General features: G+C 34.5%; 1 protein-coding gene across 6 annotated transcripts in view; it reads left to right on the top strand.

Moving 5' to 3' along the window:
* The window catches only part of LOC126764842 (uncharacterized), a 99934-nt gene that overhangs the window by 70339 nt on the left and 15073 nt on the right, over nucleotides 1-14522 (top strand). The window contains exons 1-2 of one of the 6 annotated variants that reach the window (XM_050482424.1): nucleotides 2159-2235; nucleotides 2306-2437. In XM_050482424.1, the coding sequence (XP_050338381.1) occupies nucleotides 2233-2235; nucleotides 2306-2437 (135 nt within the window). In that variant the 5' untranslated portion in view covers nucleotides 2159-2232. Of the gene's footprint in view, nucleotides 1-2158; nucleotides 2236-2305; nucleotides 2438-4374; nucleotides 4530-10190; nucleotides 10346-12838; nucleotides 13033-14522 lie in introns of those variants that run through there. The other 5 variants (XM_050482428.1, XM_050482430.1, XM_050482431.1 and 2 more) reach the window with 5 other exon arrangements.

Raw genomic sequence — 14522 nt, 5'->3', positions numbered from 1 at the left:
TAAACCATAGTATCCTGTATATATTCTTGCATATGACATGGACTGCCTACGTACGATGATGGTAAAATGACAGAGTTACAAAATTTCGGCGACGTCGGCGTTGTTGTTAATAGCGTCTGTTAAATGAATGTACTCTTCCCCACGCAGCTTGAGTTGATTATGTCGTAAGTATCGTAGTGGTTCGCCCTCTATCTTCGCGTACATGTCGACCATGAATTGTTGACAAAGCTCACGACATCGTAGAATGACGTTGTCCACGCCGCGCCGAATCATTAATCGGTACGCATAATAATCTTTCAAGCTAACGTTCTTGTTTGTTTTTGTTAAGTAAAAACCCAAAGGTAAGTCTTCCTAACTTAACGGTTGAAGTGTTAAAAACAATAAATAAACAAATATCACCTGAAACAACAGTTGGTCGTGTTCTCTGCAAAAATAATTTACATGGTCGGATTGCACGTAAAAAGTCATTTATCTCTAGCGTAATTAAGAAAAACACGGCTAGAATTAACGAAAGCTCACGTTGATAAGCCTTTAAGTTTCTGGGAAGCGTAATGTTCACTGACGAAACAAAGATTAAAATTTTTTGGATCTGATGGACGACAAATTGTATGGAGAAAGTCAAACACGGAACAACATGACCAAGGAGATTTATTTGAATATACTGAAGTTCAATTTACGTGCAAGTATGGAGAAAATATAACTTCCGTCAGTGTTTTGGCTTCAACAAGACAACGATCCAAAACATACAGGGATGATAGTCAAAGAATGTTTGCTTTATAAGGCTCCAAAAAAGCTTAATACTCCTCCACAATCCTCTGGTATGAATCCCATAGAACACTTATGGGGGAATTAAAACTCAGCTGAAGGAATTCAGTCCCCGTTCCAAAGAAGAGCTAACAAAGGAGATTATCTATAGGACATAATATCACCAAAAAAGATTGTGGAATCGATGCCTCGGCGGATGCAAGCTGTAATAGATGTGCTTAAGTGAATAAAATTGTTATTTTTCGTGGAATGTATGCTCAATTTTATGAATTGTGAATTTATCAATAATTTTAGTTTTTTGTTTAAGTTTTTGCTTAATGCTAAATAACTTATGTTAATTTATGTTCAAATATAGCCGATATAAGTTAAAACTTCAAATTAGCGCGATATGTTAATCAGTGTGTTTACATCAGCTGTTTATGTCAGTCGACCTCAGTAGTGTTGTCGGATTTTAAAAATTAAATCAACGTATTTGTGTTAAATTTTGGCCAAACACTTAACAAATATCATTGAGCATATCCACTTCGGGGAACACTCTTCGACTCAAAAGACAAGACATCAAAACTAATTCGACGCGAGAGCTGAAGGCCATCCCGGTGCCTATAAAAAATAAGATTGGAAGAAAGGTCAAATGGATGTTACTTTGAAGGCGATAAAATAAATTTAGATGATGATTAAAAAATTTTCGTTTTATTTATAAATTCCCGATATGTTCTTAACAGGGTGTACATACAAGTATATTGAGAGTAGAATTCAGTTCATTAAAATTTCTGAACATTTTAAAATTAAAATCTTTTTGAAACATCACTTTCGTTTGCTTCAATTTTAAATTTTTCTGCGATTTCTTCTTTTAAGAGCATACTGTTACGTCTTTTTCACTCGGTCGACCCATTCCGATGTAAATGCTCGAGTTTACTGCGATTGAACAGCTCCAAAGATTGTTTAGGATCATAAATTCTTTGTTCTATTCATGAAGGGTTGTCCAAATTAATTTTTTTTATATCTTCTGAGGGCCAGTTATTCATTAATTTTTTGTCTATAACAATTTTTTATTTATGAAAAGTTAAATTAATAACATAAATAACTGCTATTTTATATGTTGTATCATCACATACTCCTAAAATAAAAAATTAAGGAATCTGTTGGGCTGTTGCTTACTTCATTTCTTAAACTGAATAAATTTGTTAAGATTGATGAGTTATTATGTTATACATTTTTTAAAATAAATCAATTTTATAAAATGTGTATATTCTATAAAAAAAATTAATTGTTGCAGTTGGAACATTGGTTTTCGTATACTCGATTAATTTGTAAAGCTCTAACTTTTTTATGTATATACGCATGTATGTATATGATGCCATGGCAATGGTTTGTTATCTACCTCATTAAGCCTCTGTATGTTTTTCATAAATTGGTATGTGCCTTTAAAAAGGGACAAATTAAAACTTGTACTTTAGTTTTCTGGTTATGGTTAAGTGTTGTGTATTTTGTATTCATTCTCCTGTGCACTAAACTAATAAATAATACATTTATTTTATAGGACGGAATGGATCAGGGGGTTTCTGATTCATTTTACTCATACTTTCCTGGATATACAAACGAGTCTCAGAAACGACAAGAAACTTTGCGAAACCGGCAGCGCGAAAATCAACAAAACTTTTTAAAACATCAAGTAATTAAGTAAAAAAAAATTATTACAAACAAATTAATATATTATATACAATGCGTTCAGAAATATTTGTTTAGCGCAATCGTGGTAAACTGTTTTTTTTTTTCATATTAACATATGTTGAAATGCGATCAATGACGCGTGTAATTCAGAAAAGGAGTATTAAGCACCCTCAAAAGATGCATATTTATGGAACTTTTTTGCTGAAGGATTTGAATTTGTTGTGTTTTACAGAAAACAGGAACGTCGTTAGAATTACAAAATTATATAATAAAATATATATAATATTATAAAATATTACTGTAGTTAGCTGAAATGTTTTACGGCAAAAAGAAGCGAGTTTGGATACTGTAAGAAAACGATGATCCGAAACATTGAAGCAGACTCAATGGACACAAGAGAATTATATTGTTACTTAAGACTAATCATCACAGTCACCAGAAGTTAATCTAATAGATAATGTTTGGGCTTTAATTAAAGCCAAATTATGAAGAAAACATTTAACGTCAACAAAATATGTTTTTGGGTTTCTCCAACACACCTGAAGGTCGCTTTCTGTGGATTATGCAGATAATTATTTACGGTCGTTTGATTTTCTGAAATAAATCCGGTCTCCTTTTACGAATTGCTTCGCGAAAGTTACGAATAATACTCAAACTGTATTCCCTGGTACAGTTTGGCCGGTCGGAGGAATTCGGAGGCGCACCACACCTTGATAATCGAAGAAAATTGTCAACATAACCTTGATTTTCGGCTTCGGCTCACTTATGTACCATATTCGGCCGATTGATGGTCTGTTTGTGGGTTGTAAGTAAATATCCATCCCTTGTAGTAATACGTTTCGTGGTATGCATTGTTTCACAGACGTTAACGCTAACCAATCGTGCTTTCACTTTTCTTCGGCTATTTCAACGATGACGATAAGATCTATGACTGTTATCGTCGATTATCAAGCACCAATTAAAATTTATTGACGTGCTGATCATCAGTTGATGTTGATGGCCGTCCTGTAAGTGGTTCTTCGTCAACGAGTTATCGACCCTCTTTCTTTGAATAATTTGTACAAATTAAAAATACTTCCTCGCGACAGACAATCATCACCAAGGACCTTGTCCAACGTTTCGGCATCAGAAATTTGGTGAATAATTTCTCTTGTCGTAAAAATACTTTATGTACTCAACACTAATGATTATTTTGATATGACATGTGGCACAAATAGTCATACCAACCTAGGAACCTAGGATTTCGACGAGTGGGCTTTTGATTGAAATTAAAACCCTTACCATATATGTACATACATTAAATATTATACCAGAGGACGTAAAATTGTAGAGAAGGTTCAATTGCGGACAAGTGTGTGAACTGTCAAGAGCTAACAAAATCGTATTAGTGGATTTCACCACTTTTGGCTCAGCAGGAGAAATGTTAACAGTGATGACAAGAGCATTCAATGAAAATTATGCTCAGAAATATGCATACATTGCTATTACAGACGTATGTTGCTCTTATGCTTATATTTTTATACGTTTACATGCTACCATATCAATTAATAGGAATATCATTTTGAGAATTTTTGTGAATTCATGCAAAATTGACGACATTATTTTCAAATTATGCTATATTCAAAGTAATATTTGTAACATGCAAATATAAGCTTCTTTTTAAATATTTCTTATATTTGATAATATAATATAATTTAATATACATGTACTTGTATAAATTAAATATGTTTATTTGTTATACAAATTAAATTTATTTATTACATCGGTAAGACCAATTAATTGAATGTGTGCCGTTAAATGTATGTTAAATTAAATGTATGTACTATGACGATTTAACTCGTCACCTTCGCCGTTCAGTTCTATAATGATTTTTCTTTTGCCTTTTTGTCTTTTTGCCGCTGTCCAATTCTTCTTCTTTGATCATGTCCCGTTACACAGCTTTGAGTTGGCGTCTTGCTGCTGCTAAGTGGTATGCAGTTTTACGCTCTGCGAGAGCTGTTGTGAAGCGCATTGCGTTACGCAACCCAGCATATAAGTATCGACGCCGCTATTCTTGGCGTAACCCAGCATACAAAATTGGCCAGCCACAAGTGGTACGTTAACTACCCCCGTTGTTAAGATCGAACGTCCTCGGGTCGAAGTAAAACTTTTCCGTACCAAGATATTCTTCATTTTAGCATGCTGCTATTGATTGTCGATTGAACGAATTTCGGCGCAGACGTTAACATTTAATTTAATAAGGCTTAAATGCGACATATTACTTATATGATACAAAACATTAATTCGAAATTATTCTTTTTCTTATAATGATAAGTTTTCAAAAGATAAATAGTAATATTAGGAAAAAAAGAAAATGTGATTATTCAAAGCATGAAAAAGTGGATTCCCTTTTTTTGTGTTTTTTTTCAGTAATATTAAAAACAGATATGGTTACTCAAAGCATAAAAAGGTGGATTCTCTTTTTTCGTGTTTTTTTTTTTCTTTTTTGTTTTTTTTTTACAGTACTACTTTATCGAAGATTGCTCTTGTGTATCGGTTTGCCGTCAATCAAAACTGTGGTGCCAAGATCTTTCTCGATAATTTTTTCCATAAAAACTTTATCCAGTTTGTTACCAAGTCTTTTGTTTCGTCTTAAGAAAACTTTTTCCCCCGGATAATATGTTCTCAAAGATTTATTTACATTACACCTTTTTAAAGTTTTTTCCTGAGCTGCAACTAATATTTCTCTTAGACTTTTAAAACTTTCTTCTGAGTTACTGTAAAGTGCATCAATTGGCTTAGAATTAATTACGGAATGTATACTACAATTGTATTTGTGCGTTGCTAGTAATACAAATTCTATAATATCATCAATTTGCTGCTGGCTCTTAATACATCGAATAATTTCGAGCAAAGTGGAATGGAGCCTTTCAACTTGACCATTACTTTCACTGTGGAGAGTTGGTATAAAGAACTGATTTATGGAGAAATTATCTCTAAGCAATGTCATAATAGCATTCGATTTGAATGATTTTTCGTTGTCGGAAACTATAGTTTTAGCGTTTTTGAATATTACTAAAATTTCCAAAAGGGCGTTTTTTATATCGATCATAGATCTGGACGCTATAGGCTTTACAATAGCAAATTTAGACAGTTTGTCTATGCAGGTGAGGAATAACTGTTTAGGAGTCATAAATATATCAATGTGGAGGATTTCTCCCGGCATTCTAGGAATAGGAGTTTGGCCTATTACTGGGTCAGGTGGTTTACGTTAATACTTATTTTCCAAACATATCTTGCAGTTCATAATAACTGTTTTCAGTAATTTTTTTATGTTTGGAAAATAGTACTCACTAGAAATTTGTTGGAAGTTTTCGTGTAACCCACGATGAGCTCGATTGTGTTGTGTTGCTATCGTTTCGAGCTGATCGTCCTTATTGATTAAATCTGTGACAAGCAGTTCAGTATGAACAAACTTGACACCGGGAAAAGCTACACGTATCGAGTTCTGTATTTCGCCTAAAGTGGGGAGATCGCAGTGTAATCCATTGGTAACATTAGGATTAATAGCGCACTTTAAACACTGAATGAGACCTTCGACTGAATCATATGTAATGGTATGTCTAATCATTTTTTTGGAAGAGAATTTTCGTACTTTTACTGCATGAACTTGATTTAGATAGTAATAGCTGGTTCTTAAACTGATTTACCGCACACTTGACTGTCTTTATTATATTAGTTGATGATACCTCACTATGCAGTGTTTCGACAGACGCGGTGTCAGTTAGGTTATGAGAAAACTGTCTTGAAAGCGCATCAGCCACGATATTTTCACTTCCAGGCTTATAATGAAATTGAGGTGAAAATTCCTCAATAAATGCCCGCCATCTCTTCAGTTTGCTGTTCGGATTTTTCTCTGACATCGCAAATATAAGCGGCTGGTGGTCAGTAAAAATTTTGATATGCTGTACTCCGTACAAATAATGGCGAAGTTTTTTCAACGCCCACACAATAGCAAGTAATTCACGCTCGTTGACAGCATAATTTTCTTCACTTGCCGAAAGCGTTCGCGAAATCATAGTTATCGGGCGACCGGATTGTGATAAAACCGCGCCCAGTGCTTTAGAAGAGGCATCGATCGTAAGCTCAAATGGTTCCTTATAGTCAGGATATTGGAGTAAAACATCCTCAGATGCTAATATGCGCTTGATCTTTTCAAATGCACGTAGTGATTCGGAGTGAAGATTGATTTCTGTTTGGGTCGAGTTTTTCCTACCTATCTGTCCGTTTGCACCGCGGAGGTGAAGAGTTAAGGGCTTAACAATGGAGGCATAATCTTTCACAAAGCGTCGATAATAGCCGGACAAACCGAGGAATGAACGTAAGGCACGCAGTGTTCTTGGGGTTTCATAGTTCATGATGTCGTGCACCTTATCTGGGGAGGTTCTTATGCCTTTTTCAGTAACAAGGAACCCTAGAAACTCTACTTCCGTTTTGAAAAATTTAGACTTTTCCGGTGACACCCTCATTCCAGCATTTGCAAGCTTTTGCAGAATACGGTCGATGTGCTCCAAATGCAATTCTTCATTTGGAGAATATATGATGATGTCGTCCACATAAACGTGGCAGAATTTCCCTATCACTTCGCATAGGACGTCGTCGATAGTCCTTTGAAATATGCTGGGCGCATTTCTTAGGCCAAACGGTAACCGACAGAATTCATATTTCCCATTATTAATATTAAAGGCTGTTTTTTGTCTGTCCCGTTCACACATTATGATTTGGTGGAAGCCGGATTTTAAATCTAAAGTTGTGAAAAACTTCGAATTTCCAAGGTTAGCTAATATTACAGACGTATCTGGTATAGGGTATCGGTCAGGAATCATTTTTTCATTGATTTTTCTAAAATCAATTACCATACGCAAGTTGGGCTTTCCATTCTCATCTACACCTTTTTTAGATACAACGTGCACGGGTGAATAGTAAGGCGAACAAGATTCCCGAATGATACCGTCTCTAAGTAGTAATTTAATCTCATTGTTAATAAATGGAGCTACTGATATGGGGTAGGGATAGCTTTTACTGTAAATTGGATCATTTGTAGTTGTACGGATACGGGCCTGGATTCTTGTATTGTATGGCAATTTCCTGTCTGGATCAGCAAAAGCGTTAACATTTTTACTTATAATCTTACGGAATTGTGATTGAACTTTTACTGGTACTGAATCTTCCTCTATAGTAATTAGATTTACGTGATCACATGAAAGAAAGCGTAATTTAGCCTTACCGTTACGATAAAATAAATAGCCTCCAACTGTGTCAATTTTTGCATTGATATGTTTTAGAAAATCGTACCCTATTATACCGTCAAACGTGCTTAGGTTCGACAACAAATAAAACGTTGAGGTATTTTCTAAAATGTTTATTTGACATTTTTTATTAATGATATTTTCGCCGTTTATCGATTTTAGCCTAAAACTCTTTTCCAAGGGTTTAATTCCCTCAAGAAATGATAATGGCTTAATGTAGTTTTTTGACGTACCAGTGTCAATCAGAATGCGAAGCTCCTGACCGTTTTTGCCTTTTTTTGTTATGAACGGCAGGAGCGATTCTAGTTTAAATAATTGATTTGATCACTATAATCTGATGTGACATCATCCTCATCATAATTATAGTGATCTCTGACATTTTCGTTATAATCGTCCTCATAGTTTTGATATTCGTCATCAATCAGAGATGGCCCTACTTCTGGCATCAAGTTAACCTTCTATACCTTACGAAACGGTGAACGGTCAGAAGATAATCGGTCATTGGCACGTTTAAACGCCACGAGCGGGGTAGGGTTTGGATTTTGTGTGTTCGTAGTATATTTAGGAGAATGAGAATGTTGAAAAGGGGAATTTTGGAAATTATTACGCTGCCTATGGAAGCTTGAACCGTTATCAACTTCCATTGGGGTTGGGTTATTTAAGTTCTGGTTTCTGGTCTCTATTGGCTGATAGTGGTGCAATAATGGTCTTGGCCGAAGAAATTTATTTGCGTTACCCACTGCAAAAGCCTCTGCGAATTCATAACGCCTATGACTGGTTCGTAGCTCTTGTGCAACCGCCAAGGCTGATGGGAGGTCCTTGGGTCTTGCAGAGAATAAGATATCGCATAACGGTCTTCGGAGACCAGATATGAGAACGCGTAATGCATTCTCCCTAGCGCGTTCATTTAAAGCTGCTATGAGCTCATTGTTACCGTTGTGGGTCATAACTTGTTTATTTATTATCAAGGATAACTTTTTGTCTACCCTATTATAGTAATCAGTGATAGGTAAATTGTCCTGCCTTAAAATACTCAACTCATTCTCTAGTACATATAGCGGTCTTTTATCTGAATAAGTCTGGTCAAGTCTTGCGTTGAAATTCAAAATAGTGTTAAGGGACGCAAGAGTGGAGTTAGCAGATTCGATAATCTTATTCCTAAAAATGCCCATGGCAATATAATACTTCTCCGAACCCTCCTTATAATAAGTCATGGCAAAATGCGCGGCACTACGCCAACCCGGGTACGAAGCGAAATCACCCTTGATTTCCGGCAAATACTTAATCAAATCTAAACTTGCATTGTCTTCAATTAATGGGTTTATCGCAATCGGCAGGTCTGGTTCGACGCTAGGTAACTGCAAGCCATTAACTGCCAAAGTTAACTGACGAATCTGTTCTACCAGTTCCAACTTAGTGCGCTCGTTGGTCTCGTTAACGATTTGCAGCACCTGCTCTCTACTGACACTCATTTTACAAATTTTGTTTTAAAATCTTTGATAAGGGAAATTTGCTCCAAAAGAAAAAAATCAGCACATAAAAAGCTAAGAACAATTAATATAACTAGAAATACTTCTGATTATCGAAAAAGACTTAACTAGAAGGAACACGAAATCACCAACACAAGACAATTTCCACAAAAGAAGTTTAGAAGATTCAATTTAAATATCAAAAAGACGAAGGTACAATAACCTTTTTGTTTAATATTCTCTATTTCAGGAAGATTTCCAATATTCCTTTAAAGCCGAGAAAAAAAAAACTAAGACTTTGTGGCAAATTCACTTAATTTTATGGAATATATCGAAATAACAAAAATTTTATTTCAAACTCTTTAAGCTTAACAAATTCAAGATATTATTAGTAAATGTAATTTAACGCAAAACGTGTACTTTATAACCACGTGCTTCGATTCAAAAATTTTCTTTTACACGTTTTTGGTTTTCTGTTTTCCACAACCTAACCTTACTTTTGTTATGAAAATTTAATCCACTTTGAACATAATTTGAAAAATCACTTACATGTTTTATTTATTTTATATTATTCGGATTTTGATGATCCTTTTCCCAGGTACTATGGTCCTCTGTTCATAGAGTTAGGCAGCTTTTCAGGGTCCTATGATCCTTTTATTTGCTACAAGTTAGGCAGCTCCTCGGGATTTGATGGTCCTTTTACCACGAGTTGGGCAGCTTATCAGGATTTTATGGTCCTTTTGCCACGAGTTGGGCGCCAATTAAATATGTTTATCTGTTATACAAATTAAATTTATTTATTACATCGGTAAGACCAATTAATTGAATGTGTGCCGTTAAATGTATGTTAAATTAAATGTATGTACTATGACGATTTAACTCGTCACCTTCGCCGTTCAGTTCTATAATGATGCAGTTCTATAATGATTTTTCTTTTGCCTTTTTGTCTTTTTGCCGCTGTCCAATTCTTCTTCTTTGATCATGTCCCGTTACACAGCTTTGAGTTGGCGTCTTGCTGCTGCTAAGTGGTATGCAGTTTTACGCTCTGCGAGAGCTGTTGTGAAGCGCATTGCGTTACGCAACCCAGCATACAAGTATCGACGCCGCTATTCTTGGCGTAACCCAGCATACAAAATTGGCCAGCCACAAGTGGTACGTTAACTTATATGCTGTATATATGAAATATTCTCTACTATAAAAACTTAATACATATAATACAATAATAATATATGTAAACCACCCCTTTTATCATTTAAAACTTTCATACGCATCTATCCTGCAAATATGTACGTAAGTACATACTTATTACATGTTTCTTACTTCTATTTATACTAACTAGTATGTTTACTTATTACTAGTTGATAGTTTAGAAAAACTACAGATTGTATTATTTGTTTAGGTTTGTTTACATATACTTATATTGTTTGCCTAGATACATTTGCTTTGATAAGGTTGTTGTGGTATTCAAACTCAATGTTGTTTTGATACTTGTTTGTTTAGGATTGTTTGTTGTAGTGATAGTGTATTTCAATTGTTCCATCTCAAGGTTTCTGCATTCTGTTTACTGAAACAAAAGGTTGATTTGATGTTTGTTACTATTATAAGGAATACATTCCTTAACTCGCGCGCTGCTCTAAGTGTACATGCACACATACATATGTGCGTATGACATTGTCACACAAATAATTCATACACAAATCTACATGTATACATGGCTGCTTTCGTAAACGCAATATACAAAGCATTTTTAAAACAGATGCCCATGCCATGCCATGCATTTATGCATTGCAACCCTGCTTTACGAAAATATGCAATGTATTTATATGACGTTTACGAATGCCCATGTGCATTGTCTACAGCTGTTAGAGTTAGTTGTGTTAATAAATAATTTTTTTGTGTTTACAAAAATGGATGATTTATTATTGAGCACATTAGGAAATACGATTACTTTGGCAGAAACTACAAGTAGTAGTAATAGCTTAACAATTGCTAAAAATTTTATAAAAAACCAACAGAGGTTGTCTGTCTTAGCTTACCGATGTGAAAATAAAAGACGAATTTTAAAAATTAAAAACATTTCAAAGAGCATTGCGGGTATGCAGAATGATGTTTTTCATTCTCATTTTCGAATGGAAAAATCAACATTTAAGGTGACTTTCAACTAAATAATTAGTAACACATATACTATATGTATATTAATCTGTAATGTTTAGATTCTTCTGAACATGTTGAAACTACATATACTGGGTGTCAAAGTGTACTGGTCGTAATGGAGTTTCGTTGGAAAAAGCGCTGTACGCAACTATATGGAAACTTAGCAACAACACATCATTTAGAGATGTCAGCAACAGATTCGATATGGCGAATAAACTATTTATTAGAACCCTAAAAACAATTTGAAGCTTAAAAAAAGATGCCATAAAATTCCCAAATACTGTTGCAGAACAAAAACAAAAATGTGACGAATTTTCAGCTAAACGCAGCCATCCGTTCCCATATGTCGTAGGTTGTATAGATGGTACGCACATTTCCATCTCACAACCAGTTAAGGACAGTATTAGTTTTTATAATAGGAAGGGGAAGTTTTCAATTGTTGTCCAAGTAAGAATGTTAAGCTTTATTAAAAATTGTTCATTTATAATTAATTGAACTTGTTTAGGCAATTGTGGATAGTCATCTTAAGTTCATAGATGTGTTTATTGGCTGCCCCGGACGATGCCACGATGCTGCTATGTGGGAAATGAGTCCTATTAGAAAGTGAATAGTCAAGGGAGAATTAAAAATTTGTTCCGGTTACCATTTATTAGGCGATTCCGCATATCCGCGGGAAACCTTCCTAATGGTACCTTATAGAGACAATGGTTTTTAACACCAAAAGAAGTCAATATAACAAAATTTTATGCTCAACAAGAGTTCATATAGAACAGGCATTTGGAATATTGAAAAAAAAAAATTCCGTATTTTGAAATATATTGATGTGCTACATGCACATTTACCAAAAACTATCACGATGGCCTGTATAATTCTTCATAATATTATTATCGAAAATGAGACTGATGAACCCTGCGTCATAAGTGAAGAAGAACACATTGAACCATTTAATATCGAAAATAGCTTTTCACAATTACCAACTACAAGTCGACAGAGAGAACAAGCCAAAAATAAACGGGACGCCATTGCCACTTTACTATCTGCATACGTAATGAAATATTAACTGTTTTTTAAGTAATAAAACATGAATTTGATATAAAACTAGTAATCCCGGCTTGTTTACCTGCTACAAAGACGCCTCAATCCCCTCCCTCCCTGCAGCGCCTTTTGCTATCCGCTTCCCTTGCCAAATTCCACTACCACTCCCACCCCCAATCGAACATTAGCCTTACTAAGACACAGCTATTTATTATTGCTTTATTGAATAGATTAGTTTTATTAAAATTAAAATCACATTCATTGTCAAAACGCTTGTACATTTGTTAAACTTAAAAATTCATTGTATATTTAAAAAAAAAAAACTTAAATTAAGTCATTAAAAAATTAGGTATTAAGATTACGTTCTAATATTTTGTCATATAAATTTCGTATGGATCTTAGTTCCTGCACTTTTTGCTTTTCAATGTTTACTCTTTCCTTCTCACTCTCCACCAGTGCTTCTAACAATTTGGCTTGTTTTTCCGATTCGGTGGCCAAGAACTCAATGACTTCATTTATCTTCCATTTTTGGGCAGTTCCAACTACTTGGGTGAACTCTGATGATGGTGCAGATGGTGAAGGCGACGGAGTATCATTTGATGATAAATCATAAGTTAGTTGATCCAAAGAATAATCGAGCATGTTATCAGGTACAGATATACTGCTACGTGTACCATAAACATCATCCATCTCATCAAAAAAGTCCCAATTTGTGGCAGACTCACCGGACGTTCCATTTCTTCTTTTTATTCTTCTATACGTCCCCAACATATTGGTGAAGCAGCGCGTTATCTCATCCACTGAAGGGGAAAATGTATTGTCCACTTCTTGAATTTCCCGTCGAATTGTTTGTCAAATTGTGCTGCGTTTTTTTTATTTTGGCGGTGTAGTCACTTTCATGGCGAAGTCTTATTGACATGAGCAATTTTTTTACGCTCATGCGTCCACTTTTTATCACTACAAAGAAAAATTACGTGAAATAACAATTAAATTCTAATAAAAATATATATTTCAATAAAAATTACTTACTTCATTGGCAAACCATCCATTTCAACTCTTGCCGTTTCTTTTGGACTGCAATGCATGTAAAACAAAAGTCATGCACATTTTGACAACTCATGCGCATGAAATAGGGTTGTCATTCATTTATGTATTCAATACTTTGTCTAAATTATTGCAGTGACGTTTACGAATAGTATGCAATGCATGCATGCTTTGCATATTGCGTTTACGAAAGCAGCCCATATCTGTATGCACATGTAAATATGTCGACCGCAAAAACTTCAAATATTATTCTACAAGAAAAAAAAACATCTCAAACATCATCATACATACTTATATACGTACACATGTAAATATGTGCGTATGACATTCCCACACAAATAATGCATACACAACATACTATAGCGTTCACATGTAGATATGTCACCCGCAAAAATTACAAATATTGTTCTACAAAAACAACAATCGTCTGAAATAGCATCAGAAATCAATATGGCAGCCAAATTACCGACGTCAAAATTTATAGTAAATTACACAACAACAAAATTTTCATTCATAAACGCAAGCGCACATTCAACGAGCAAATTTGCGTATACTCCTATACATATATGTATGTATTAAAATATATTAGAAAAAAATTGACAACATAGTTTATTTGTCGATTTTCAAGTCAAGAAATATTTCAAAGAAAATATTCAATATTCTCTGATTTATGTGTACAGTCAATCCCGCTTAAGTAGTACTCCGCTCAAATGAAAATCAAATCCCTCCTTCATCACTCTTAACAGCCTATATTATATCTTGCTGCTTCTCACGGTTTGTTTCTTGAAATACATAGAAATTATTGTTTTAAGTACCGCCCGCTTAAGTATACGCACTCGTTTATGTACCAGATTATATTTTTATTTTTAACAAACCACAAAAATCTGTATATTTTATTGTGGAGCATAATCGGGATTGACTGTATTTGTCAAGGAATGTAAAAAATGTTTTGTAATTCTGAAATATTTTTACGCAGCTGCGTCGATATGTATGTAAGCTCTCACATAAACATACAAATTTACGCTGGTTTGTAGGCGAAGCTGTTTCAGCGGCAAGGGAAGCGGTGACAATCGCCGGCGATTAGTTTATTTTTTTC

This window comes from Bactrocera neohumeralis, unplaced genomic scaffold (assembly GCF_024586455.1).
Source record: "Bactrocera neohumeralis isolate Rockhampton unplaced genomic scaffold, APGP_CSIRO_Bneo_wtdbg2-racon-allhic-juicebox.fasta_v2 cluster10, whole genome shotgun sequence".
Lineage (NCBI taxonomy): Eukaryota > Metazoa > Arthropoda > Insecta > Diptera > Tephritidae > Bactrocera > Bactrocera neohumeralis.
This window is presented reverse-complemented; position numbering and strand designations above follow the sequence as displayed.